This window comes from Eretmochelys imbricata, chromosome 8, assembly GCF_965152235.1.
Source record: "Eretmochelys imbricata isolate rEreImb1 chromosome 8, rEreImb1.hap1, whole genome shotgun sequence".
NCBI lineage: Eukaryota > Metazoa > Chordata > Testudines > Cheloniidae > Eretmochelys > Eretmochelys imbricata.
This window is the reverse complement of record NC_135579.1, coordinates 56,798,715-56,819,521: the sequence shown is the minus strand read 5'-3', so window position 1 is coordinate 56,819,521 and position 20,807 is coordinate 56,798,715. Positions and strand designations below refer to the sequence as shown.

The 20,807-nt window shown below is 39.4% G+C and overlaps 1 protein-coding gene across 3 annotated transcripts in view; it reads left to right on the top strand.

The window, feature by feature from the left end:
* Nucleotides 1-20,807, top strand: part of TPR (translocated promoter region, nuclear basket protein) — a 73,594-nt gene that overhangs the window by 21,843 nt on the left and 30,944 nt on the right. For all 3 annotated transcript variants that reach the window (XR_013346800.1, XM_077823580.1, XM_077823579.1), the window contains exons 15-33: nt 3,452-3,615; nt 3,889-4,028; nt 4,121-4,269; nt 5,285-5,447; nt 6,005-6,139; nt 7,036-7,176; nt 7,348-7,516; nt 10,041-10,207; nt 11,324-11,476; nt 12,145-12,261; nt 13,729-13,932; nt 14,036-14,220; nt 14,713-14,860; nt 15,650-15,787; nt 16,716-16,847; nt 18,388-18,518; nt 18,915-19,125; nt 19,782-19,928; nt 20,394-20,592. Coding sequence is in view for 2 of the 3 variants with exons in the window: in XM_077823580.1 (XP_077679706.1) it covers nt 3,452-3,615; nt 3,889-4,028; nt 4,121-4,269; nt 5,285-5,447; nt 6,005-6,139; nt 7,036-7,176; nt 7,348-7,516; nt 10,041-10,207; nt 11,324-11,476; nt 12,145-12,261; nt 13,729-13,932; nt 14,036-14,220; nt 14,713-14,860; nt 15,650-15,787; nt 16,716-16,847; nt 18,388-18,518; nt 18,915-19,125; nt 19,782-19,928; nt 20,394-20,592 (2,993 nt within the window). In the remaining variant the exon portion in view is untranslated. The remainder of the gene's footprint in view (nt 1-3,451; nt 3,616-3,888; nt 4,029-4,120; nt 4,270-5,284; nt 5,448-6,004; nt 6,140-7,035; nt 7,177-7,347; nt 7,517-10,040; nt 10,208-11,323; nt 11,477-12,144; nt 12,262-13,728; nt 13,933-14,035; nt 14,221-14,712; nt 14,861-15,649; nt 15,788-16,715; nt 16,848-18,387; nt 18,519-18,914; nt 19,126-19,781; nt 19,929-20,393; nt 20,593-20,807) is intronic.

The following is a 20,807-nucleotide window of genomic DNA, read 5'->3' as shown; positions in this document are numbered from 1 at the left end:
CCAGTAACATGACATGAAAATAAAGGGCTTAATCTGCAGCAAGGTAGATTTAGGTCAGTTACTAGGAAAAACTTTCTAACTATAATAATAGTTAAACTCTGGAATAAGCTTCCAAGGGAGGTTGTGAAATTCCCATCATTGGAAGGTTTTTAAAATCAGGTTTTTAAAATTGGTTTGTTTTTCCTAAAGTTAATTAAGTGTTTTAGGAAAAATTGCACTGAGGCCGCCAAAAAATTTGTTGAGAACTCCTGATCTAGACCATTCCTGACAGTTGTTGGTCTAACCTGCTCTTAAAAATATCCAACGATGGAGATTCCACAACCTCCCTAGGCAATTTATTCCAGTGCTTAACTACCCTGACAATTAAGAAGTTTTTCCTAATGTTCAGCCTAAGGCTCCCTTGCTGCAATTTAAGCCCATTGTTAAGAACAAGTTTTCTCCCTCCTCCTTGTAATAATCTTTTATGTACTTGAAAACTGTTATCATGTCCCCTCTGTCTTCTTTTTTCCAGACTAAACAAACCCAGTTTTTTCAATCTTCCCTCATAGGTCATGTTTTCTAACCTTTAATAATTTTTATAGCTCTTCTCTGGACTTTCTCCAGTTTGTCCACATCTTTCCTGAAATGTAGCACCCAGGACTGGATACAATACTCCAGTTGAGGCCTAGTCAGTGCAGAGTTAGCAGAAGAATTACTTCTCATGTCTTGCCTACAACATTCCTGTTAATATACCCCAGAATGATGTTCGCTTTTTTTGCAACAGCGTTACGCTGTTGACTCATATTTAGCTTGTGGTCCACTATAACCCCCAGATCCCTTTCCGCAGTACTCCGGGGCAGTCATTTCCCATTTTGTGTGTGGAACTGATTGTTCCTTGTTAAGTGGAGTACTTTGCATTTGTCCTTATTGAATTTAATCCTATTAACTTCAGACCATTTCTCTAGTTTGTCCAGATCATTTTGAATTATAATCCCAGTCTCCAAAGCATTTGCCACTCCTCCCAGCTTAGTATTGTCTGCAAACTTTATAAGGGTACTCTGTATGCCATTACCTAAATCAGGGGTGGCCAACCTGAGCCTGAGAAGGAGCCAGAATTGACCAATGTACCAAAGAGCCATAGTAATACGTCAGCAGCCCCCTATCAGCTCCCCCACCCCGCTCCCAGTGCCTCCCACCCACCAGCAGCTCCACTGATGAGTGCCTCCCCTTCCCTCCTCGCACCTCCCGATCAGCTTTTTCGTGACGTGGGGCGGGGGAGGAGGAGCGAGGGCAATGCAGGCTCAGGGGAGGGAGCAGGAAGGGGTGGAGTGAGGGCAGGGTCTGTGGCAGAGCCAGGGGTTGAGCAGTGAGAACCCCCCAGCATATTGGAAAATTGGCACCTGTAGCTCCAGCTCTGAAGTCAGTGCCAATACAAGGAGCCACATATTAACTTCTGAAGAGCCACATGTGGCTCCAGAGCCACAGGTTGGTTACGCCGATCTAAATCATTGATGAAGATGTTGAACAGAACTGGACCGAAAACTGATCCCTGCGGGACTCCACTCATTATGCCCTTCCAGCATGACTGTGAACCACTGATAACTACTCTGGGAATGGTTTTCCAACCAGTTTTGCACCCACCTTATAGTAGTTCCATCTAGATTGCATTTCCCTAGTTTGTTTATGAGATCATGCGAGACAGTATCAAAATGTTAATCAAGTCAAGATATACCATGTCTACCATTTTCCCCCCCATCCACAAGATTTGTTACCCTGTCAAAGAAGGCTATCAGGTTGGTATGACAGGATTTGTCCTTGACAAATCCATGCTGACTGTTACTTATCACCTTGTTGTTTTCTAGATGTTTGCAAATTGATTGCTTAATTATTTGCTTCATTATCTTTCCAGGTACTGAAGTTAAGCTGACCAGTCTGTAATTCCCCGGGTTGTTCTTATTTCCCTTTTTATAGATTGGCACAAAATATGCCCTTTTCCAGTCTTCTGAAATCTCTCCTGTTTTCCATGACTTTCAAAGATAATTGCTAATGGGTCAGCTATCACTTCAGTCAGCTCCTTTAGTACCCTGTAGGGTGGATTTAATCAGGCCCTGGTGACTGGAAGACATCTAAAGTGTCTCAGTAATTTTTAACTTCTTCTTTCCCTATTTTAGCCTCTGATCCTTCCTCATTTTCACTGACATTCACTATGTTAGATGTCCAGTCACCACCAACCTTCTTAGTGAAAACCAAAACAAAGAAGTCATTAAGCACCTCTGCCATTTCTACATTTTCTTTTATTGTTTTTCCCCCGTCATTGAGTAATGGGCCTACTTTGTCCTTGGTCTTCCTCTTGCTTCTAATGTATTTGTAGAATGTTTTATTGTTATCCTTTATGTCTCTAGCAACTTTGATCTCGTTTTGTGCCTTGGCCTTTCTAATTTTGTCCCTACATACTTGGGCTATTTGTTTATATTCATCCTTTGTAATTTGACATATTTTCCACTTTTTGTAGGACTTTCTTGTATTTCCTGGTAAAGACAGGGTGGTCTCCTGGTTAAGCCAAGGTGGTCTCTTGCCATACTTCCTATCTTTCCTACGCAGTGGGATAGTTTCCTCTTATGCCCTTAATAATGTCTCTTTGAAAAACTGCCAACTGTCTTCAAATCTGTCTCTTGCCTCCATAAAGTTACAGGTGCTTTGAAACTATGTGAAGAAAACCTAAATAATAGCAAAACCTCCAAACCTGTGGCCTACACATAGTGGATGCTCATGGAAGGTGAAAAAATCCCATCTCTTAAGCGGGTCCGTGATATGGGGACCAATGCCAGTCAGCCAAAGCCTAGAGCAGTGGTGGGCAACCTGTGGCCTGTGGGCCACATGCAGCCCATCAGGGTTAGCTGATTGAGGGCCACGAGACATTTTGAGGACATGGACCATCAGCAGGCACAGGCCCCCACAGCTCCAAGTGCAGGAATTTATTTCTTTGTATTATCCAATTTATCGCCTGTCAATATATGTGGGAAGGGGCACCCAGCCAATTGACTGGCATATAGCCCTCCCCCGTGGCATAGCGGGACATATTTTGTATTTGCTAAATGGATTGCATGTTTCTATGTTGTCAGTTTAACAAGGTACTGTAATTATACCCCAAATTTAAAACAACTGAGAGCTCAAATAAGATGAGCAATAGGACATCTGCCAATATGTGACTCTGACTAAGCCAGGTAGTCATGTTTGCTCACTTTTTAAAAGAAAAATTGTTCAAGTCCAAGGGCCTTGTCCAGTCCATGTATCTTTGCTCAGAACTCCCAGTGATACTAATTAAAGTTCCAAGGATGGACTAAACAGTTTTGAAGGCCTATTGTGATTAAATAGTTTAAATGCTTCTGTAAAAACGCCATCATGGCTAATAATAATTGCTGTCTAAATACAGTTAAAAAGAAAACAAAATCCTGTCTTTTCTCTGTTTCAGAATTTCTGAGCTGCAGAGTCAACTTGAGGAAGCCATCCATGAGTTAGAGAAACTGCGTGAAGCACGTCATGTTCAGATGCAGCTTGTAGACTCTATAGTTCGTCAGCGTGATATGTACCGTGTACTGTTAGCTCAGACAACTGGAGTTGTCATTCCAGTGCAAGGTTAGGCTTGTGTTAGCAACTCATAAGTTTCCACATGTCAAAGAACTTCACAGTAGTTGATAGCTTTCTAAAATGATGCATAGAGAGGATTGGAACCTTTTTTTAGTTGGTCTGTGTTGTTCAGTGTTTATCATTAGATGGCATATGGAAAATATGAAATATATAAGTTTTTTGCTCTAAGAACTCCTAGCCTTCCCAACACCAAGTGACTGAGATTCAATCTTCTGTTTGTATATTTGGTGGTTTTAAAATGTAGTTTTTATTTTTATAAAGCTTCAAGTATGTTGCCAGAGGAAATTTCTTTTACATCAACCCCAAAACGTTCAAGTATGCCTCAGGCCATGTCAACTCCTGCTCCAGTGTCAATGACTGAGTCAGTAGAAGCAGTAGAGGCTAAGGCTGCACTTAAACAGGTAAACTGTATTTTTTTCGGTAAACATTTCAAATAATTTGTTTTTTTCACAATGTAATCTTCTTAATGATTGTTCCTTAATGCTTACTGTAGCTGCGGGAAGTTTTTGAGAACTACAGAAAAGAAAAGGCAGAGAATGACAAGCTGCTAAATGAACAAAATGAAAAACTTCAGGAGCAAGTCACAGACTTGCGGTCACAGAATGCTAAGATGTCCACCCAACTTGAATTTGCCTCCAAACGGTAATTTGGTGTTTATTACATTTCCAAATAGAACTCCATTTTCTTGTCTTACATGTGAGAAAACAAGCTAATTGCTTGGTGTTAGACTATATAGCATGTTTGTTGATATGAACTGCTAATAAAATACCCATGTTTCCAATTGAGTGAGAAGGCAGTTGCCACACAGGCAAATTTAGGTGCATTGTTACATGGCTACTTTATAATTCCGCAAAAAGCCCAAAATGGATAGCATGTTGCTACTCAAAAAAAAAAAAAAAAAAAAAGTGCCAGGGTTACTTAATCCAAAGTGGGAACCCCTAATAAATTCTTTATTTAAAAATAAAAACCAAGAAATCCAACAAGGGAACAACCTAAACATGAAACTTTGGATCCTTTATTTGAAATACAACTTTCTGGGTTAAAGCCAAAGAGAGAGAGAGAGAAACTTTGTTTTTAAAGCCAGAGGAGCTTCAACTAGTATTGAATAGAATAGTCAACTAGCCTGTCAGTGGAAGAGAAGTCTGTTTAGCTTTGTTAATTGGTCGTTATTTAAGAACTAGCCATACTTGCATGATAGATTTCAGAGTAACAGCCGTGTTAGTCTGTATTCGCAAAAAGAAAAGGAGTACTTGTGGCACCTTCAAGACTAACCAATTTCTTTGAGCATAAGCTTTCCTGAGCTTGCATCCGATGAAGTGAGTTGTAGCTCACGAAAGCTTATGCTCAAATAAATTGGTTAGTCTCTAAGGTGCCACAAGTACTCCTTTTCTACTTGCACGATATTAACTCAAATATTCAACATATTCAGAAACTTGATAAGAAATAGACCAGCACTTTAGAGAAAGCTATTTAATTTGCATTTACTTTTCCAATTCAGTTAATCTTTTACAAGGCTAATATCTCTGTAAATCATGCTTCAAACTGGTACATGTAAACATAGCATGTTCATGTGAGTGTATGCACCCTCCTTGTAATTCAGTGTAAGTCATTTAACTCAGGAATATAAAATACTTTTTTTTGTTTGTTCCTTTTAAAGTTATGAGATGCTGCAGGACAATGTTGAGGGATATCGTCGAGAAATAACATCTCTTCAGGAGAGAACGCAAAAGCTCACAGCAACAACTCAAAAACAGGAACAGATAATTAATACCATGACCCAGGACTTAAGGGGAGCTAATGAAAAGCTGGCTATGGCAGAGGTGATTGTACAACATTTTCATGCAATCTGTATTCGTACACACTTCAAATTTAGTATAGTGACACAGTAAATTTGTATTCCATTGTCTTGAAAACTGTTAGAATTTGAACCAGTGCTTCACACCACCTGAAATTTCAGAATTCAGTAGTATCTAGTACTAAATCTCTTAAAACTTCATGTCTTGTGAAAACACTGGCTGTTAAAATCATGTCCATGCTGGAACATGTGTGTGAGATATTTTGTTGACCATCACAAATACTTAGAGACTCAGTAAACTGTTCTAAGGGCTGTTTTTTTTTTTTACTGATGAATAGAGTGAAGCTTTTGCTTTTGGTTAATGTTAGTCGGCTAGCTAAAGTTTTGTAATTCTAAAACTTATTTACTTAGATTGTTAAACTTCAGAAATTTAAGCCTGGTTACATTTAGAAGAGTACTTGACTGTTTATAATGTTTGTTTTTTCAAGAAGTTATACAGTAGGTAAATTTTGCCCAAATTAACTAATGCACAGATTTGCTGTTAAGATGCTAAATTTTCATTTGTAATTTGCTCTTTTAAAGGTGAGAGCAGAGAACTTGAAAAAAGAGAAGGATATCTTGAAGATGGCTGAAGTTCGTCTGACCCAGCAGCGAGAATCTTTATTAGCTGAGCAAAGGGGACAAAATTTACTGCTTACTAATCTGCGAACTATTCAGGTATAATCAAATGCCATCTTTTTTGTTGGAAGCAAAAATCATGTGAACTGGAGACAGAGTCTTTTCAATTGATAACACTAAATGTGTAACACTTCATTTTGTCAGATCTTTCAGGAATTAGTATGATGACTTGGCACGTTCTATTCAGGGCTTTAAAAATACTGATGAAAATAGCATGTTTCAAGATATTATCCAATGCCTGATGAAATCATTGACTTCAATAAGCATTGGATCAGGCCATTAAACAGCAATCATTGTTTCAAGTCATAAATAAACATTCATTACTTGAATATGTTACTTAGCAATTTCATCAGTGAGCAATAATACTGTTATCAGTATGGGCTTCGTTTTTGTGCACTTTTCAAAAGACAAGGAATTATTCTCCTTCCATTGATGATATAACCATTAAAATGCAACTGACTATAAATTGTGGATCAGATCAAAAAAGTGGTTACTTGTTTCATTAACTCTGACAAACTTGATTCTGGTGACTGCCTGACCTACTAATTTTGTTTTCCTGTTACACTGAGATGTGTTTAGTACTTGGTTCATAAATAATTGCTTAAGATAACATTCCTAACAAATTCATCTTTAATGATGACTGAACGCTTGTTTAATAACACATCTTTTTTAAAATACATGCTGTTTGATTTGTGTAGTTACAAGAAAAATTTGGCAGGCACTATAAACTCGCTTTTCATGGTGATAACAAGTTCTGCTGTGTTAGTTGTAACATCTTGATACAGCATATTGTGTGTTGCATAATTTTTTGTGTGTGTGCGGGGGGGTGAGGGTAACAGGAATGGTGTGGAATTAACTCATACTAAGTGATTAGGATTTCTTCACTTGTCTGAATTGTTCCACATGGTAGCATTCACATTTCATGCTTTTATCAGGTGATATTGGAGAGGTCTGAGACAGAGACTAAACAAAGGCTCAACAACCAGGTAGAGAAACTAGAGCGTGAGATATCCCAACTAAAGAAGAAACTAGAGAATGAGGTGGAACAAAGGCATGTGCTTACCAAAAACCAAGATGTGAGTACTTGTAAGCAATTTTTTCTAATTGGTGTTTAAGGGAAAAATAAATGAAATTGCTTACCAGCTTACAAGATCTGCTTAATCATTACATTGTTGTCTTGTATTAATTATGTTGGATTTTTGTGCAATGTGTCAGGTATTGCAGACTCAAGAACACTGCCTTTACAGGTTCATCTGTTGGATACTAAGAGACAACTTGAGACTGAAATGAACCGTCACCTTAACACAAAGGAACTGCTGAAGAATGCCCAAAAAGAGACTGCCACATTGAAACAGCAGCTGAATAATATTGAAGCTCAGTTAGCCTCCCAGACATCCCAGCAGGCTCCTGGTAAAGGTAAAGAGAAATGGTGACTTACTGAAACATTTACCAGTTTGAAAGCTGCCCAATGAAGGAGGAGACTAGAGTGAGTTATGTCCAGTGTTGTGTGTAAATCTAGGAATATAGTCTCTGAAATCAGAAAACCCCATTCTGATTACTCCAACATGTTCAGATACAGTTTGACCAATATGAGGTATAAAAGAATTCAGTTGGACCCGACTTAAAAATAGGACAAATGAATAGGCCTCCTATGTAGACTTGAAAGCTTACCTTTTATGTGAAATGCTATTTCTTAAATACGTCTGATCTTATACTTCCTCATCCTCACCATCTAAATTAATTGCTTAGACCTCGGTAGTGGTCTTAGGGTAATGGGTGGAAATTTCTGAACTTGCATTTTATGTCATAATTGCAATGTAAGATTGTGGGTGAAATCCTGGTTCCGCATTGACTTCACTAGGGCCAGTGTTTTTACCTTGTATCTTTTAAAGCTGCAGATTTTGTGATGTGTACTTTCAACAGGTAGCAACTAACTTTTTTAAAAGCCCTGTTTTCATGTATGCTTTAGTTGTGTGTTTAAGATGCAAGATTTTATGACATTTTGATTATGAACTTATTTTCATTTGTTCCACTGTGCAACATTTAGAAAAACATATTAATATATTTAGCAATAGTTACAGATGAGAAAGCACTTACCTCATGAGCTATTGCTTTTTATTTAGTGCTTAGGATTTTCTAAAAGAAAAATCCTTTTGGCTTGAAATTTTTCATGTTTGTTCTTAGCCTTAAAGGAAAACTTCTAATTCATTGGAAAATAATTTAGTTTGACTGTGTTTTAAAGAAATTTATGAATCCTGAAAATTCTTACTTGTTAAAAAAAAATACTTTTTTATTCCTCTATTACCCAAAAAAATTCTGAGTTTAAAAAATGTTCAAATTTAATGTGTACATTCTCCTCCAAATATGAAAGGGCACTTTATCTTTTAGAAGACATGGTAAGATTATAAGTAGAGACACATAAAATTTGTTAAAGCTTTTTATAGTTTTTCATTTACTTTTGGGAAACTTTGTGTTACTTTGTTTTATCCATCCCAACAGGAGTAGTGGAGGGCCCTTCCATGGAGAGGTAGGGGGTTGAGGAAGTTCTCATGTCCCGTGGTGGGTGGGAGGCCTTGTGGGGTTTCAGGGTGAGCCCACCCAACATTCACCCTGCAGCAGCAGTTGTTCTTGCCCCATGGGGCTGAGTCCAGCTTCCCGTTCCAGGCATTGTGCCCTGGTGAACAGGGTTACAGCACCACTCAAGTTTTGCCTGGCCACCCCTCCATGGCAGTAGGAGGGCAGTTGGGCCAAATTTGAGCAAATAGTACTGCAAATTTGGGTTACAACACCACTCACTCAGATTTGGCCTGGGGACCCTATCACGTCATGACAGAAAGGTTGCTGGGCCAAGCCTGAGCAGCACTGCCACCCCATGCATCAGGTCACAATGCAGGGAACTGGGCCCAGCCCTGTGGGGCAGGAGCCACCCTTGCAGGATGAGGTATTGGCTGGGAGGACACAGTTGCTTTATTTTCTTTTACGTACGTTTTTCATTTTATTTCGTGGGACTTCATATTTACAGAAATCACAGGGCTCTAATTATAAGGCTAGTCTTACCAGACTACCCTCATGTATTGTCTCATCTCACTTCTCCCTTGCAGCACCACAAAAATTAATAAGTACAGCCAGGGTAATATCTGGTGAAATTAAGTTGCTTCCTGTGAAAATCACAAAGCAATGTCACTGCTCATCTTACCTTCAGAAGGTATATCTTGGACATAATTTACATCTTAAAGACTAGTTTATAAATTTATGCATTTTGTGACAAAGTTCCTCATCTACCTTGGTGGGTCTTGCGCTTATTGGCGGATTTGCTCGCCTTGGAGCTTCACGGCATCCCTTAGTTTGGCCGTTTTCGTGAACCCACAGTCCAGGTCAGCTCCTCCTGTGTCTGACCAGGAGTTGGGAGGTTTGGGGGGAACCCGGGCCCACCCTCTACTCCGGGTTCCAGCCCAGGGCCCTGTGGAATGCAGCTGTCTAGAGTGCCTCCTGGAACAGCTATGCAACAGCTACAACTCCCTGGGCTACTTCCCCATGGCTTCCTCCCAACACCTTCTTTATCCTCACCATAAGACCTTCCTCCTGGTGTCTGATAATGCTTGTCCTTCTCAGTCCTCAAACAGTATGCATTCTCAGCTCCTAGCACCTCTTGCTCCCAGCTCCTTATATGCGTACCACAAACTGAAATGAGCTCCTTTTTAAATCCAGGTGCCCTGATTAGCCTGCCTTAATTGATTCTAGCAGCTTCTTGATTGGCTGCAGGTGTTCTAATCAGCCTGTGTGTCTTAATTGTGTCCAGAAGGTTCCTGATTGCTCTGGAACCTTCCCTGTTACCTTACCCAGGGAAGAGGGACCTACTTAACCTGGGGCTAATATATCTGCCTTCTATTACTCTCCTGTAGCCATCCGGCCCGACCCTGTCACAATTTTTATATCTTAGGACAGCCTAGTGCAAATGAGGATGTGGATGATCTTGTTAGTCGACTAAGACAAGCTGAGGAACAAGTTAATGACCTGAAGGAAAGATTGAAGACTACTACTAGTAATGTGGAACAGTACAGAGCTATGGTTCTTAGTTTAGAAGAATCCCTTAATAAAGAAAAACAGGTAAGTGTCAATATGTTTAGCCATTAACATTACTTGCTAAATATAACAGTGTACATCTTGGTCATATTTTTCACTGTATTAGTACTCTTACTTATGAGGAATTCTGTAGCCTGTGTTGTTTCATGGGATGTCACAATCAGAAGCAAGTATTTTGCACTGCCTGTTAGGGTCTTGTGAAATTATACCATTCCTTTTCAGCACTTACTGTAAATAGAGTTTCAAGCAAACTGCACATTCAGTCTTCCTGCATACTTTAATGCCCATATGTTAATATAACTGAACTGTAAATTTGAGGGAAGGCTGACTCTTTGCCTGACTGTCTCCAAGTTCTCTACTAGCAAGTGGCCTCAGCCCTCACAAGACCTTTGGAAATGTAGGCATTGCATATGAATCAGATACAATTTATGTATACATTCTAAATAATCACTTTTTATCCTAACGGATTAAATTTTTCAAATATGTGAAAGAATGCTTTCTAGGCACACTTCAAGCATGAAGGCAAATAACCACATCCTATTTGTAAAAAACATCACTGCCTAAACTGCAAATGCAGCCCAATGTTATAAATCGTCTGTGTGTCTTTTAGATTCTTGATTTGTCAAAGCAGAGAATACCCAAATAGAACTTTGATTACCTGACAAAATTATTATTTTTACTAAAATTGTGGCATCCAACAGATCAAGTACATGTCGCTCTGTGTCCAGCATTCAGTACTCTTCCCCTCCAATAGTTACTGCAAACATTTCATTGAGGCATGAGTTTTATAAATTTTACAAACTTTAATATGTAATAAGATATTTCAGCTGATATATATCCAAACCTAGTTATCTGAAACTGTGCTCTTCAAAAGTGCCCCCAGTGGGATGTTGAAAATATCCTGAGTGATTCAAAAATACCATTAGCTATACTTTCCAATTTTCCCATGACATTTGGCTAACTGAGATTAAGATTCCATTTTTTTGGCTTAAAATGAATATTGCATGAATGTGAAACATAAAATGTGAATCTTTATAAGGAAAGTATGGAACACAAGCAGATCTCATGTACCCTGTAGTGTGTGTGGATCTAAACTTTTACTGATGGCTTGACCTTTTTGATATTACTTTTTTTGTGAAGGTGACAGAGGAAGTTCGTGCAACTGTTGATGCACGTTTGAAGGATTCTTCTGAGTATCAAGCCCAGCTAGAAAAGAAACTGATGGAGGCAGAAAAGGAAAAGCAAGAACTTCAGGATGAGAAACGTAAAGCTATAGAGAACATGGAGCAACAGGTATAGAGTGCTGAATGTTCACCTTCCTTGTGTCTACAAGAATATGTTTGCAGTTAGTCTTTAATTGTAGTTTTCATTTTAACTTCTATGCAGAAAAGGAAAGCAATGCAATTTCCAATGCTAATTTCACAAAAGGATTTACAGGAGTGTAACTGAATTAGAAGGATGCTATATTAAAATATATAAATACATATATTAAACTCTTATCTACTTAGTCCTTCACTGTTTGTCTTGTCTTATACTTTGATCAGTGCTTGAAGGAAATAGCATTGTCACACTAGCAAAACCAAGATGCGGTGTTCGTTTATGTATACCAAAATTAGGGCATCCAGACCCTTTAATTTTTCCATTTTATATTTGGGAAATGGCTGATTTTCTTCCTGTTGGAGTTGAAATTAACAAGACTGCTGTGCAACCAGCATCACTGATGTGAACTCAGCTGGGAAAGCACAGTTACCTATTTCTGAAAACGGAGCTCGGAATACCTGAATTCGCACAAAAATGGCTCTATTATGTTAATAAGCCAAAGTCTAAATTTCACCAGATTATAACCATTTAAAATTCCTCCTTTACCTCTAAATTATTCACCTCTTCATATTGCTTCTTCATGTTGTGTTATAGTACTTAATAAATTACATTGTCTGTTCAATTTTATTTCCTTTCTATAGCTATCTGAACTGAAGAAGAGCCTCTCTAATGTGCAATCTGAAGTCCAGGAAGCTCTTCAAAGAGCAAGCACAGCAATAAATAATGAACAGCAGGCCAGGCGTGACTGTCAGGAACAGGTAGGTTTTGGTTTTAGCTATAAATGGCCAGATGAAGTTTGATAGCTTTGTCTCTGTCTGGAGCCAAGGATGAGTTTAATTTTCAGTGCAGTTGGTCAGAGAAATTAGTGGAAATAGAAGGGTATTACAGGAGCAGTTCATCCATTCTTATGACATGATTGTTTCCTAGACTGCATTTCCTGGTACTTCATTGCCTTGATGTAATCTAAATTTTAAATAACTAGAGTGTTTAATTAAATAGACTTTTGAATATAAAATTCTGCACTTTGTATAAGGCCCCAGTGTGGACCTGCCGCGCGGGAGATGCGCCCCTCCCTCGGCCCTGCCCAGACCCTTTGGAGCTGCTGCGGCCAGGAAGAGGTGCCTCTCCCCCAGCCCTGAGCTGCTGCAGCAAGAGAGGTCTGGGGGAGTCCTCTCTCCCCACCGCAGCCCCGGGGCAGCCTGTACCCCAAACCCATCATCCCCGGCCCCACCCCAGAGCCCGCACCCCGACCCTCTGCCCCAGCCCTGAGCCCCCTCCCACACTCCGATCCCCTCAGCCACACTCCCACCACATGAATTTTGTTATGTGTACCAATGTGAAGGTGATGTGTCAAACATCACCTCCATATTGGTGCACATAACAAAATTCATTCAACACATGGACTTAACAAATTAGAGGGAACACTGACTGTGGGGTGTACTTAACTGATCTTAATGAATTCTTTCTTAACTCTCCAGAAGAAGGTGAAAACTAAAGTTCTCACCCATATATACTAGGGGAAAATTTCTTTCCAAACCCAATTTTGACAATTACTTAGAGTGCATGCTAGCAGCAATAACTGTAGCAAAACATTTTTGCCAATACTCTGAGAAGATAAGTTTGGTGTCAAGTAACTGCTGTTTTTTACAGTGAATCCTAGTCATGCTTATTTTTCTACATCTGAAAATTCTAATAACTCTTTCAGAAAACTCAATTGTGTAGTTAATCTAGACTGAGTGTTTAATTGCTGGGGGTTTTCATGTGTCAGATAATAAGACTGAATCAATCTTTTGCTGGTCCTCCCCCCCCGCCCCTTTTGTATTTACCTCTCTCCATAGTTGCAATCAGCAGAAGTGCTTGAAAAGCTCCTATCCCTCTCGATGCAGAATTTAAAGGAAGAGGGCTGGTGAAAGGGCTTATAAAAGGGGTTTTCATCCAGCTGGTTGTCAGTGTTAATATTTAGGGATATATTCAGATCTGCATATCTGTTTTTCTCAGGCTTTTGAGAATCACATGGGTTAAGGGATAGGGTCACTTTGAGGAGGTGGCTTAGATTTTATTTTTGGTGGCTTATTTTGTTTATCAGGATTGATCTGCAAGAGAAGACAAGTCTAATATTGGGAAATTTCCCTTTTTGTATTTATGTAACTTTTTAACAAGTATGGAAAGCTATGGAGGGTATGTGATATACTTGAAGAAATAACAAAGTACACTGTTTCTCACAGGCAAAGATCGCTTCAGAAGCTCAAAATAAGTATGAGCGGGAATTGATGCTTCATGCTGCTGATGTTGAGGCCTTGCAGGCTGCTAAAAGTCAAGTTGCTAAGAATTCAGCAATAAGGCAGCAGTTAGAGGAAGCTACTCAGAAAGCTGAATCTGCACTTCTGGAGTGCAAAGCCTCATGGGAAGAGCGGGAGAGAATGTTAAAGGTAGGATTTTTCTGGCTTTTCTGAAGTGTATAGATATCTGTAGTGTTCAGACCTATGCAAATTAAAATTCATCATGACCAAACAGAAAAATATTCTGTTGTAGGATGAAACTTCAAAGCTTGGGTCTCGCTGTGAAGACTTAGAAAGACAAAACCGATTATTACATGAGCAACTGGAAAATCTAAGTGACAAGATGGTGACCTCTGTGAAGGAAGCCATGCCAAGTGCATTGAATGTTTCTCTTAATGAAGAAGGCAAATCACAAGAACAAATCTTAGAAATTCTCCGGTAAATTTAATCCTAAACTATTTTCCATAGTCATTGTGAGTAATTTCAGTTGCTGAACTGGTTAGTTCATCTTCATTTTCTTTTTTGGAAAACAGAATATTTCAAAATTAAAGTGGATTAATTTTTAAATGGTATTAGCTATGGTGACAGCCTTTCCCCTGCTTCAGTAGCAGCAGAGATAGGTGGAATTGCAACTGCTGATTGGTCCCAGCTATCATATGGAAAAGATGTAAGGCAGAGACTTGTCTGGAGGGCCTGGTACCTCCTGGTAAACGATGGTGCCAAGAACATTCCACAGAGTGACACCTTCCCAGAGTAGGATCAAGTGTTCTTGTTTCCTCTATTTATTGGTAGGTATATGGATTTGCTTTTGGGTCTCTTCGGCCAACTGCCATTTTTATTTTCTTTTAGCAGCTGGCCTCATTCTGACATGGGTGTCTAGATTTAAATTTCCTTCTTACACTTAAGTTCAAATGTCCCCCTTTCTTACAGATTTATACGCCGAGAGAAGGAGATTGCAGAAACTAGGTTTGAGGTGGCCCAGGTGGAGAGCTTGCGTTATCGTCAGAGGGTGGATCACCTGGAAAGGGAGCTCCAGGAGTTGCATGATAGTCTGAATGCAGAGAGAGAGAAGGTGCAGGTGTGTACATGAACTGTTGGTTACGCTTTCAACAACTGGCTGAAATGTCTTCCTCCTTATTCATGTCTTTTCCTACTTCAACTGGGTACGTCTGTGCAGCTGGGAGTGTTTCTGAGCTTGGATAGACAGAAGTACTAGCTTAGCTCAATCTAGTTTGCTAAAAATAGCAGTGTAGCCAGGCAGTGGCTCAGTCGACCAGTCAGAGACTGAAGCCAGCCAGATCCCCTGCGTATGTACGTAGGCAGCTAGCCTGAGCCACCATCTGTGCTACCCTCAACTATGCTGCTATTTATAGCAGTATTTTTAGAGCTCTTTTTGAGCTAGCATGTGTCTGTCTACCTGAGCTGGGAAGCATGCCTGTCATCTGCATTGTAAACATAAGCTAAAAGCTAAGAAGTGTGCAAGAGTCCATTGTATTTGAAATGGGATTGATATTTGTCCAGTTGCACTCTCTTTGCTCCTAGCCCCATGAACTTGCTCTCAAAAGCAGGATAGCAATTATGCTTTGAAAACTTGTTTTAACATGTATAGTTGTGCAGAACAGATATTTAGGAAGCAGTCAAAAGAAATGTTTGGAGAAGTGGTACAGAGAATCACATGGGGAAGTCTGCTATTTTCAGGGTTTTTAAACAATATATTAATTTCTTCATCTAACTCTTTAAAAAGTTTTTACACGACTTTATGTACAGTGATAGTTTTCTAAAGTCTAATACCAATGAACGTTGTTTGAATGTTTATGTCCAAAGAAAGCTAAACCAGTTATTTGGATGATTTTCTTTGACCTAACAGATAACAGCAAAAACAATTGCTCAGCATGAAGAACTAATGAAAAAGACAGAAACCATGAATGTATTGATAGAAACCAACAAGATGCTGAGAGAAGAGAAGGAGAGGCTAGAACAAGAACTACAGCAAATGCAGGCAAAGGTTAGCGATGAGACTTACGCACAAAATTCTCAGACACTCAGTATTTGAAGGAGAACTTGAATGAATCAACATCTGGGTTTGTTAGACATATAACATATTGCTAATTGCAATAACTGTATGCTGTAAAACTTGATTATAAATAATGTGGGAGACAATCACACTACTGAGAGGATTTTCAATATAATTAAGATGTCAGAGGACAAGGCCCTGTTTACTATACAGAAAGTTGCAGGCAGCTTTAAATAAAGTAGAAAATCAATAGTGACTCTTGATTAACAATATGCCGTTGATCAGGACACTCGTTAAAATAAAAGAAAGATCAGGGGATGGGCTGAAGTGGTGGGCCACAATTTTATTAACTTAGCACTTCTGCCGAGTGTTATATGTGGCCTATCTCACAGACCAGGAATTTAATGGTGTCCAGTGTGATTTACAGGGCTCCCACTCCCATCATGTAAGCAATAACTCAGGGTTGACCCTCATCAGTCTATCCCTAGAACTCAGCTCACTTCTGAATCTTCTCGTCCTCTTCCCCCCACCCCCATAAAGCAAGTAGAAGATATTAAGGGGGACCACAAGTTGTTTTACGCCTCCTCTTTTACAAGCACAAGGTCCACCAGTGAAATCTTGTGTCATTTACTTCTGGGAGTGCTGCATCTTTCAGACTTTATCTGCACTGGCCAGTGGAGACACCCTCAAAAGGGGTTTAAATTGGCCTTTGTGCTCCACCATCCATCAGCTTTCCCACTTCTCCCCTGGCTGGCCAGTGGAGAACCCCAGGAGGAGGAGGGCCCTAGTCATGGCCTTCTCAGGCATGTGCTCTCCCATGTCTCCTTCTGGGCTGTACATCACTCTGCCAGTCTGACCAGCATCCCCTCTGATCCCCCAGTGAGATGGGGGTATATTTTAACACCTGATGATTTTCCAGGTGCGTAAGCTAGAGGCAGACATCCTACCTTTACAAGAGTCTAATGCTGAGCTAAGTGAAAAAAGTGGAATGCTTCAGGCAGAAAAGAAGCTGTTGGAAGAGGATGTCAAACGTTGGAAAGCCCGGACCCAGGTGAGTGCGTCTTTTTACAGAGGATGTCCAAATGAAAAAACTCAAATGCTGGTAGATCAACCCCATCTCCTGAAAAGTGGTGGAAGACTGAAATGAATTTGATTTATGAAACATCACCAGTGAATATGTATTAAGAAGGCTTGAATTTGTTAGGATAACATGAGTTTGCCTTGTCACTCTGCCTGGTATAGGACACAGCTAAGAGCGCCAATCTGAGGTCAGACTGCCAGAATACAGGGCATATACCCCAGGCTGGTGGTGTATTCTATCCTAAGACCTCATCAAGCCGGTAACAAATGTGTGCTTCCAAATTACCATACTAGTTATTATGGAGCCACAGACAGTCCCCTTAAGGCCCTCTAGCCCCTCATGCATCACCCAGACAAACTATTTATCTGTGATAAATGATTATTAAAACCAAAAATAACATATATTATATTCTTCCTGTTCCAAAGAACCCACCACTTACCCCCAGATCAAAATATACTTCAGGATCTCACCCAAAAAACATGCTTCAGCCAATCTTTAGTAACTAACTAAAGATTTATTCATAAAAAACGGAAAAGAAGAGTGATTAAAAGGTTAAAATGAATCATATACGTTACAGTTGATATCAGAGTTTGTAGATCAGGATAATAGCAGTGATGTTAAATCGGCCAGTCTGTAATTAGTCTCTCTGGGTTGGGGGTCCTCAGTCCATTGTTTAAAGCTTTCCCTTTCTTATCGAAATTATAGTTCAGAGATGTGGAGCAAGAAAGAGACAAAGAGATAATGTCACAGTCTCCATTTATATTCTCAGTCCATGTGCATGGAAAATTAGTCTCAAACATGGAGTCAAGGATCACATGTTCTACATGCCCTTGCCGATTCATGAGTCATCTATTGTCTACATGCTCTCTAAGGTGTAGTTGGAAGGGGCCTACTGGAAGAGTTGATTCTCCTTAATGGTTCATCAACCATGGCTGACTGGTGTTGATGTAAATCTGTCTTGTGGGTGTTACCCAGGAATAAAACATGTTTAAGATACAAACACAGAGCAAAGATTCATAACTTCATATGCAATGATAATACACGCATATAAACAGGATAACATTGTTCAACAGATTACAACTTTTCAAATAAAAACAATGCGAGAAGTCCTTGTGACACTTTAGAGACTAACAAATTTATTTGGGCATAAGCTTTCGTGGGCTAAAACGCCATAGTCTCTAAGGTGCCATGAGGACTCCTCGTTGTTCTTGCTGGTTCAGACTAACACAGCTACCACTCTGAAACTTTTCCAGTGATACCTTTCAGGGGTATACTTTCTTTGAGATTTATCACAATTGTGCAACAGTGGTGATACATTAGTGGTTATACCTTAGTGTAAACATGGTCATCTTTTTTTATACAGTATCTCATGCCTAACTTAGAATGCAGTTCTAAACCACCATTGACAGAGCACAAAAGCAACAATCATCAACATGTATAGATTCTGTAGAATGAAATGTGTTTTCTTTTTGCAAGAATCAAGACTAATCAGATTATAAATATCTTTCAGCATTTACTGAGCCAACAGAAAGACTCTGATCTTGAAGAATATCGGAAACTCCTTTCAGAGAAAGAGGCGAATACCAAACGCATACAACAGATGAGCGAAGAAACAGGCAGGCTTAAAGCAGAAATAGCAAGGTACAGTATAAGGAAACTTTTGGAAAGTTCTGCATACTAAAAGTCAGTTTTACTATGTAATATTTAAAATAAGACGACATTTGAAAACAAAACTCCTAAATGCCCCTATATAAGTGTTAAGCCTTTGGTGTTTGTTCAGCAATTTAACGCCTTTTATTCAGTAGTTATAAAAAGTGAAGTGTTAATTTATTTGGAAACAGGACATTTAAAATAAGTAGCCAAATGACTCCAAATTTAACTTTTATAATTTGATTTAGTGTGGGTACTTTGCTTTGAATATATATTCACTCATGGTGAATTATGACATTACAAAAATATAGCAATATCAAAATGTACTGACTTTGTTTATCTCTTGGCAAGATCTCATGCATCTCTTCATCCAATTTTGGTGTTTAGATCTAACGCATCTCTGACTACAAGCCAGAATCTGGTCCAGACCCTCAGAGATGAACTAACTAAAATAAGAACTGAAAAGGACACTCTTCAGAAGGAGCTAGAGAATAAAGTGGCTGACATACAAGAAAAAGTCAAAACTATAACACAGGTCAAGAAAATTGGGCGACGATACAAGACTCAGTATGAAGAGCTGAAAGCGCAATATGACAAGGTAGATGTAAATTCTGATTATTTAAGAAATTGAATAGTGCACTCTCAGCAGAGTCTTCATAGGTATTACTATTTATAATATCATTACTTCTGATACCAAAACTTGCCTATAAAATTCTGGCTTTAACTTTGAAATGTCCAAAGAATAATATGCTGTATGTGCAAAAACAACGAGGAGTCCAGTGGCACCTTGAAGACTAACAGATTTATTTGGGCATAAGCTTTCGTGGGTAAAAAACCCACTTCTTCAGATGCATGGAGTGAAAATTACAGATACAGTTATAAATATGTATTGGCACAAGCCTGTATCTGTAATTTTCACTCCATGCATCTGAAGAAGTGGGTTTTTTACCCACGGAAGCTTATGCCCAAATAAATCTGTTAGTCTTTAAGCTGCCAGCGGACTCCTCGTTGCTTTGGGGTACAGACTAACACGGCTACTCCTCTGATGCTGTATGTTGTTTGAATGTGAAGCTCAGCTCTTAAGGGAGCATCATAATTCCTTTCTGTATCCTGCTTAGACCATTTCTGATGATCAGTGCCCATCTGGTGGTGTTGTGTATGGAAGTGATAACTTTCTATATCTGATGGCTCCTTTTTAAAAAACAAAACAAAAAACGTACAACCCGGACCTGACATCAATTTGCAATGTTTCAGGTGGTTGCTGAGACATCAACTCAGTCTTATGCTGAAGAACAAGAACAGCAAGCTTCGGTCCAGGAAATACAGGAACTGAAAGAGTCTCTCAGCCAGGCTGAGGTAAAGACAAAAGCCCTGGAGAATCAGATTGAAAATTTACAGAAGGTAAGAAGAGAGCAATATTGTTAGTTTCTACGTATGTTTTGAAAGCACTTCACAGGGTACAATGAAGATTTGTTCGTAAAGTATGTGTTCTGTCTCTATCTCTGTTGGTGGAGCTGGAGTATTATACCACTGAGAACTTTTACTACACCGGACCCTTGCTAGAACACGGGGTTCGGGATCCATGCGCGGTACCGCATTAACCGGGGACCGCATTATAGCAGGGGCCGCATTACCATGGATCCCAATTTAAATATTTAAATTTTGGGATCCATTGCCATGACCGCGCTATATGCAAATCTGCGCTATAGCAATGAGCACTCTAGCGAGGGTCCGCTGTATCTTAACTAAAGTGACTAGTTAGTATCTCAGCTAATTGGGCTGTGTTTTGTGTCTGACGCACTCACCACTAGTTTTAAGGTAGCTTATTATAGCTGGTAGCTAAATTATCTCTTTTTTTTGCTGCAGACTATAGCAGAGAAAGAAAGTGAAGCCAGAAGTCTTCAGGAACAGATATCTCAGCTACAGTCAGAACTTTCTCGTCTTCATCAAGATTTGCAAGAGAGAACTACACAAGAAGAACAGCTCAGGCAACAGATAACTGAGAAGGAGGAAAAGACTAGGAAGACCCTGCTGGCTGCCAAGCAGAAAATTGCACAGTTAGCTGGTGAGCTACTCTACTCTGCCTTAAGGGATTTCCATTTTTTTCATTGGTTTTATGGAAAAGTTTCCTGGGCTGAAACCCTGGAGAAAATGTGAACTTCTTGGGTAAACTTTAGTGAGAAATTAACTATCATGTAAACCATAAGTTTCTAAAATTAAACTTTGAATGTAGCTGTTCCTTGGGCAGGTTTTTCAGCTATATACAGTTAGTTATATAGT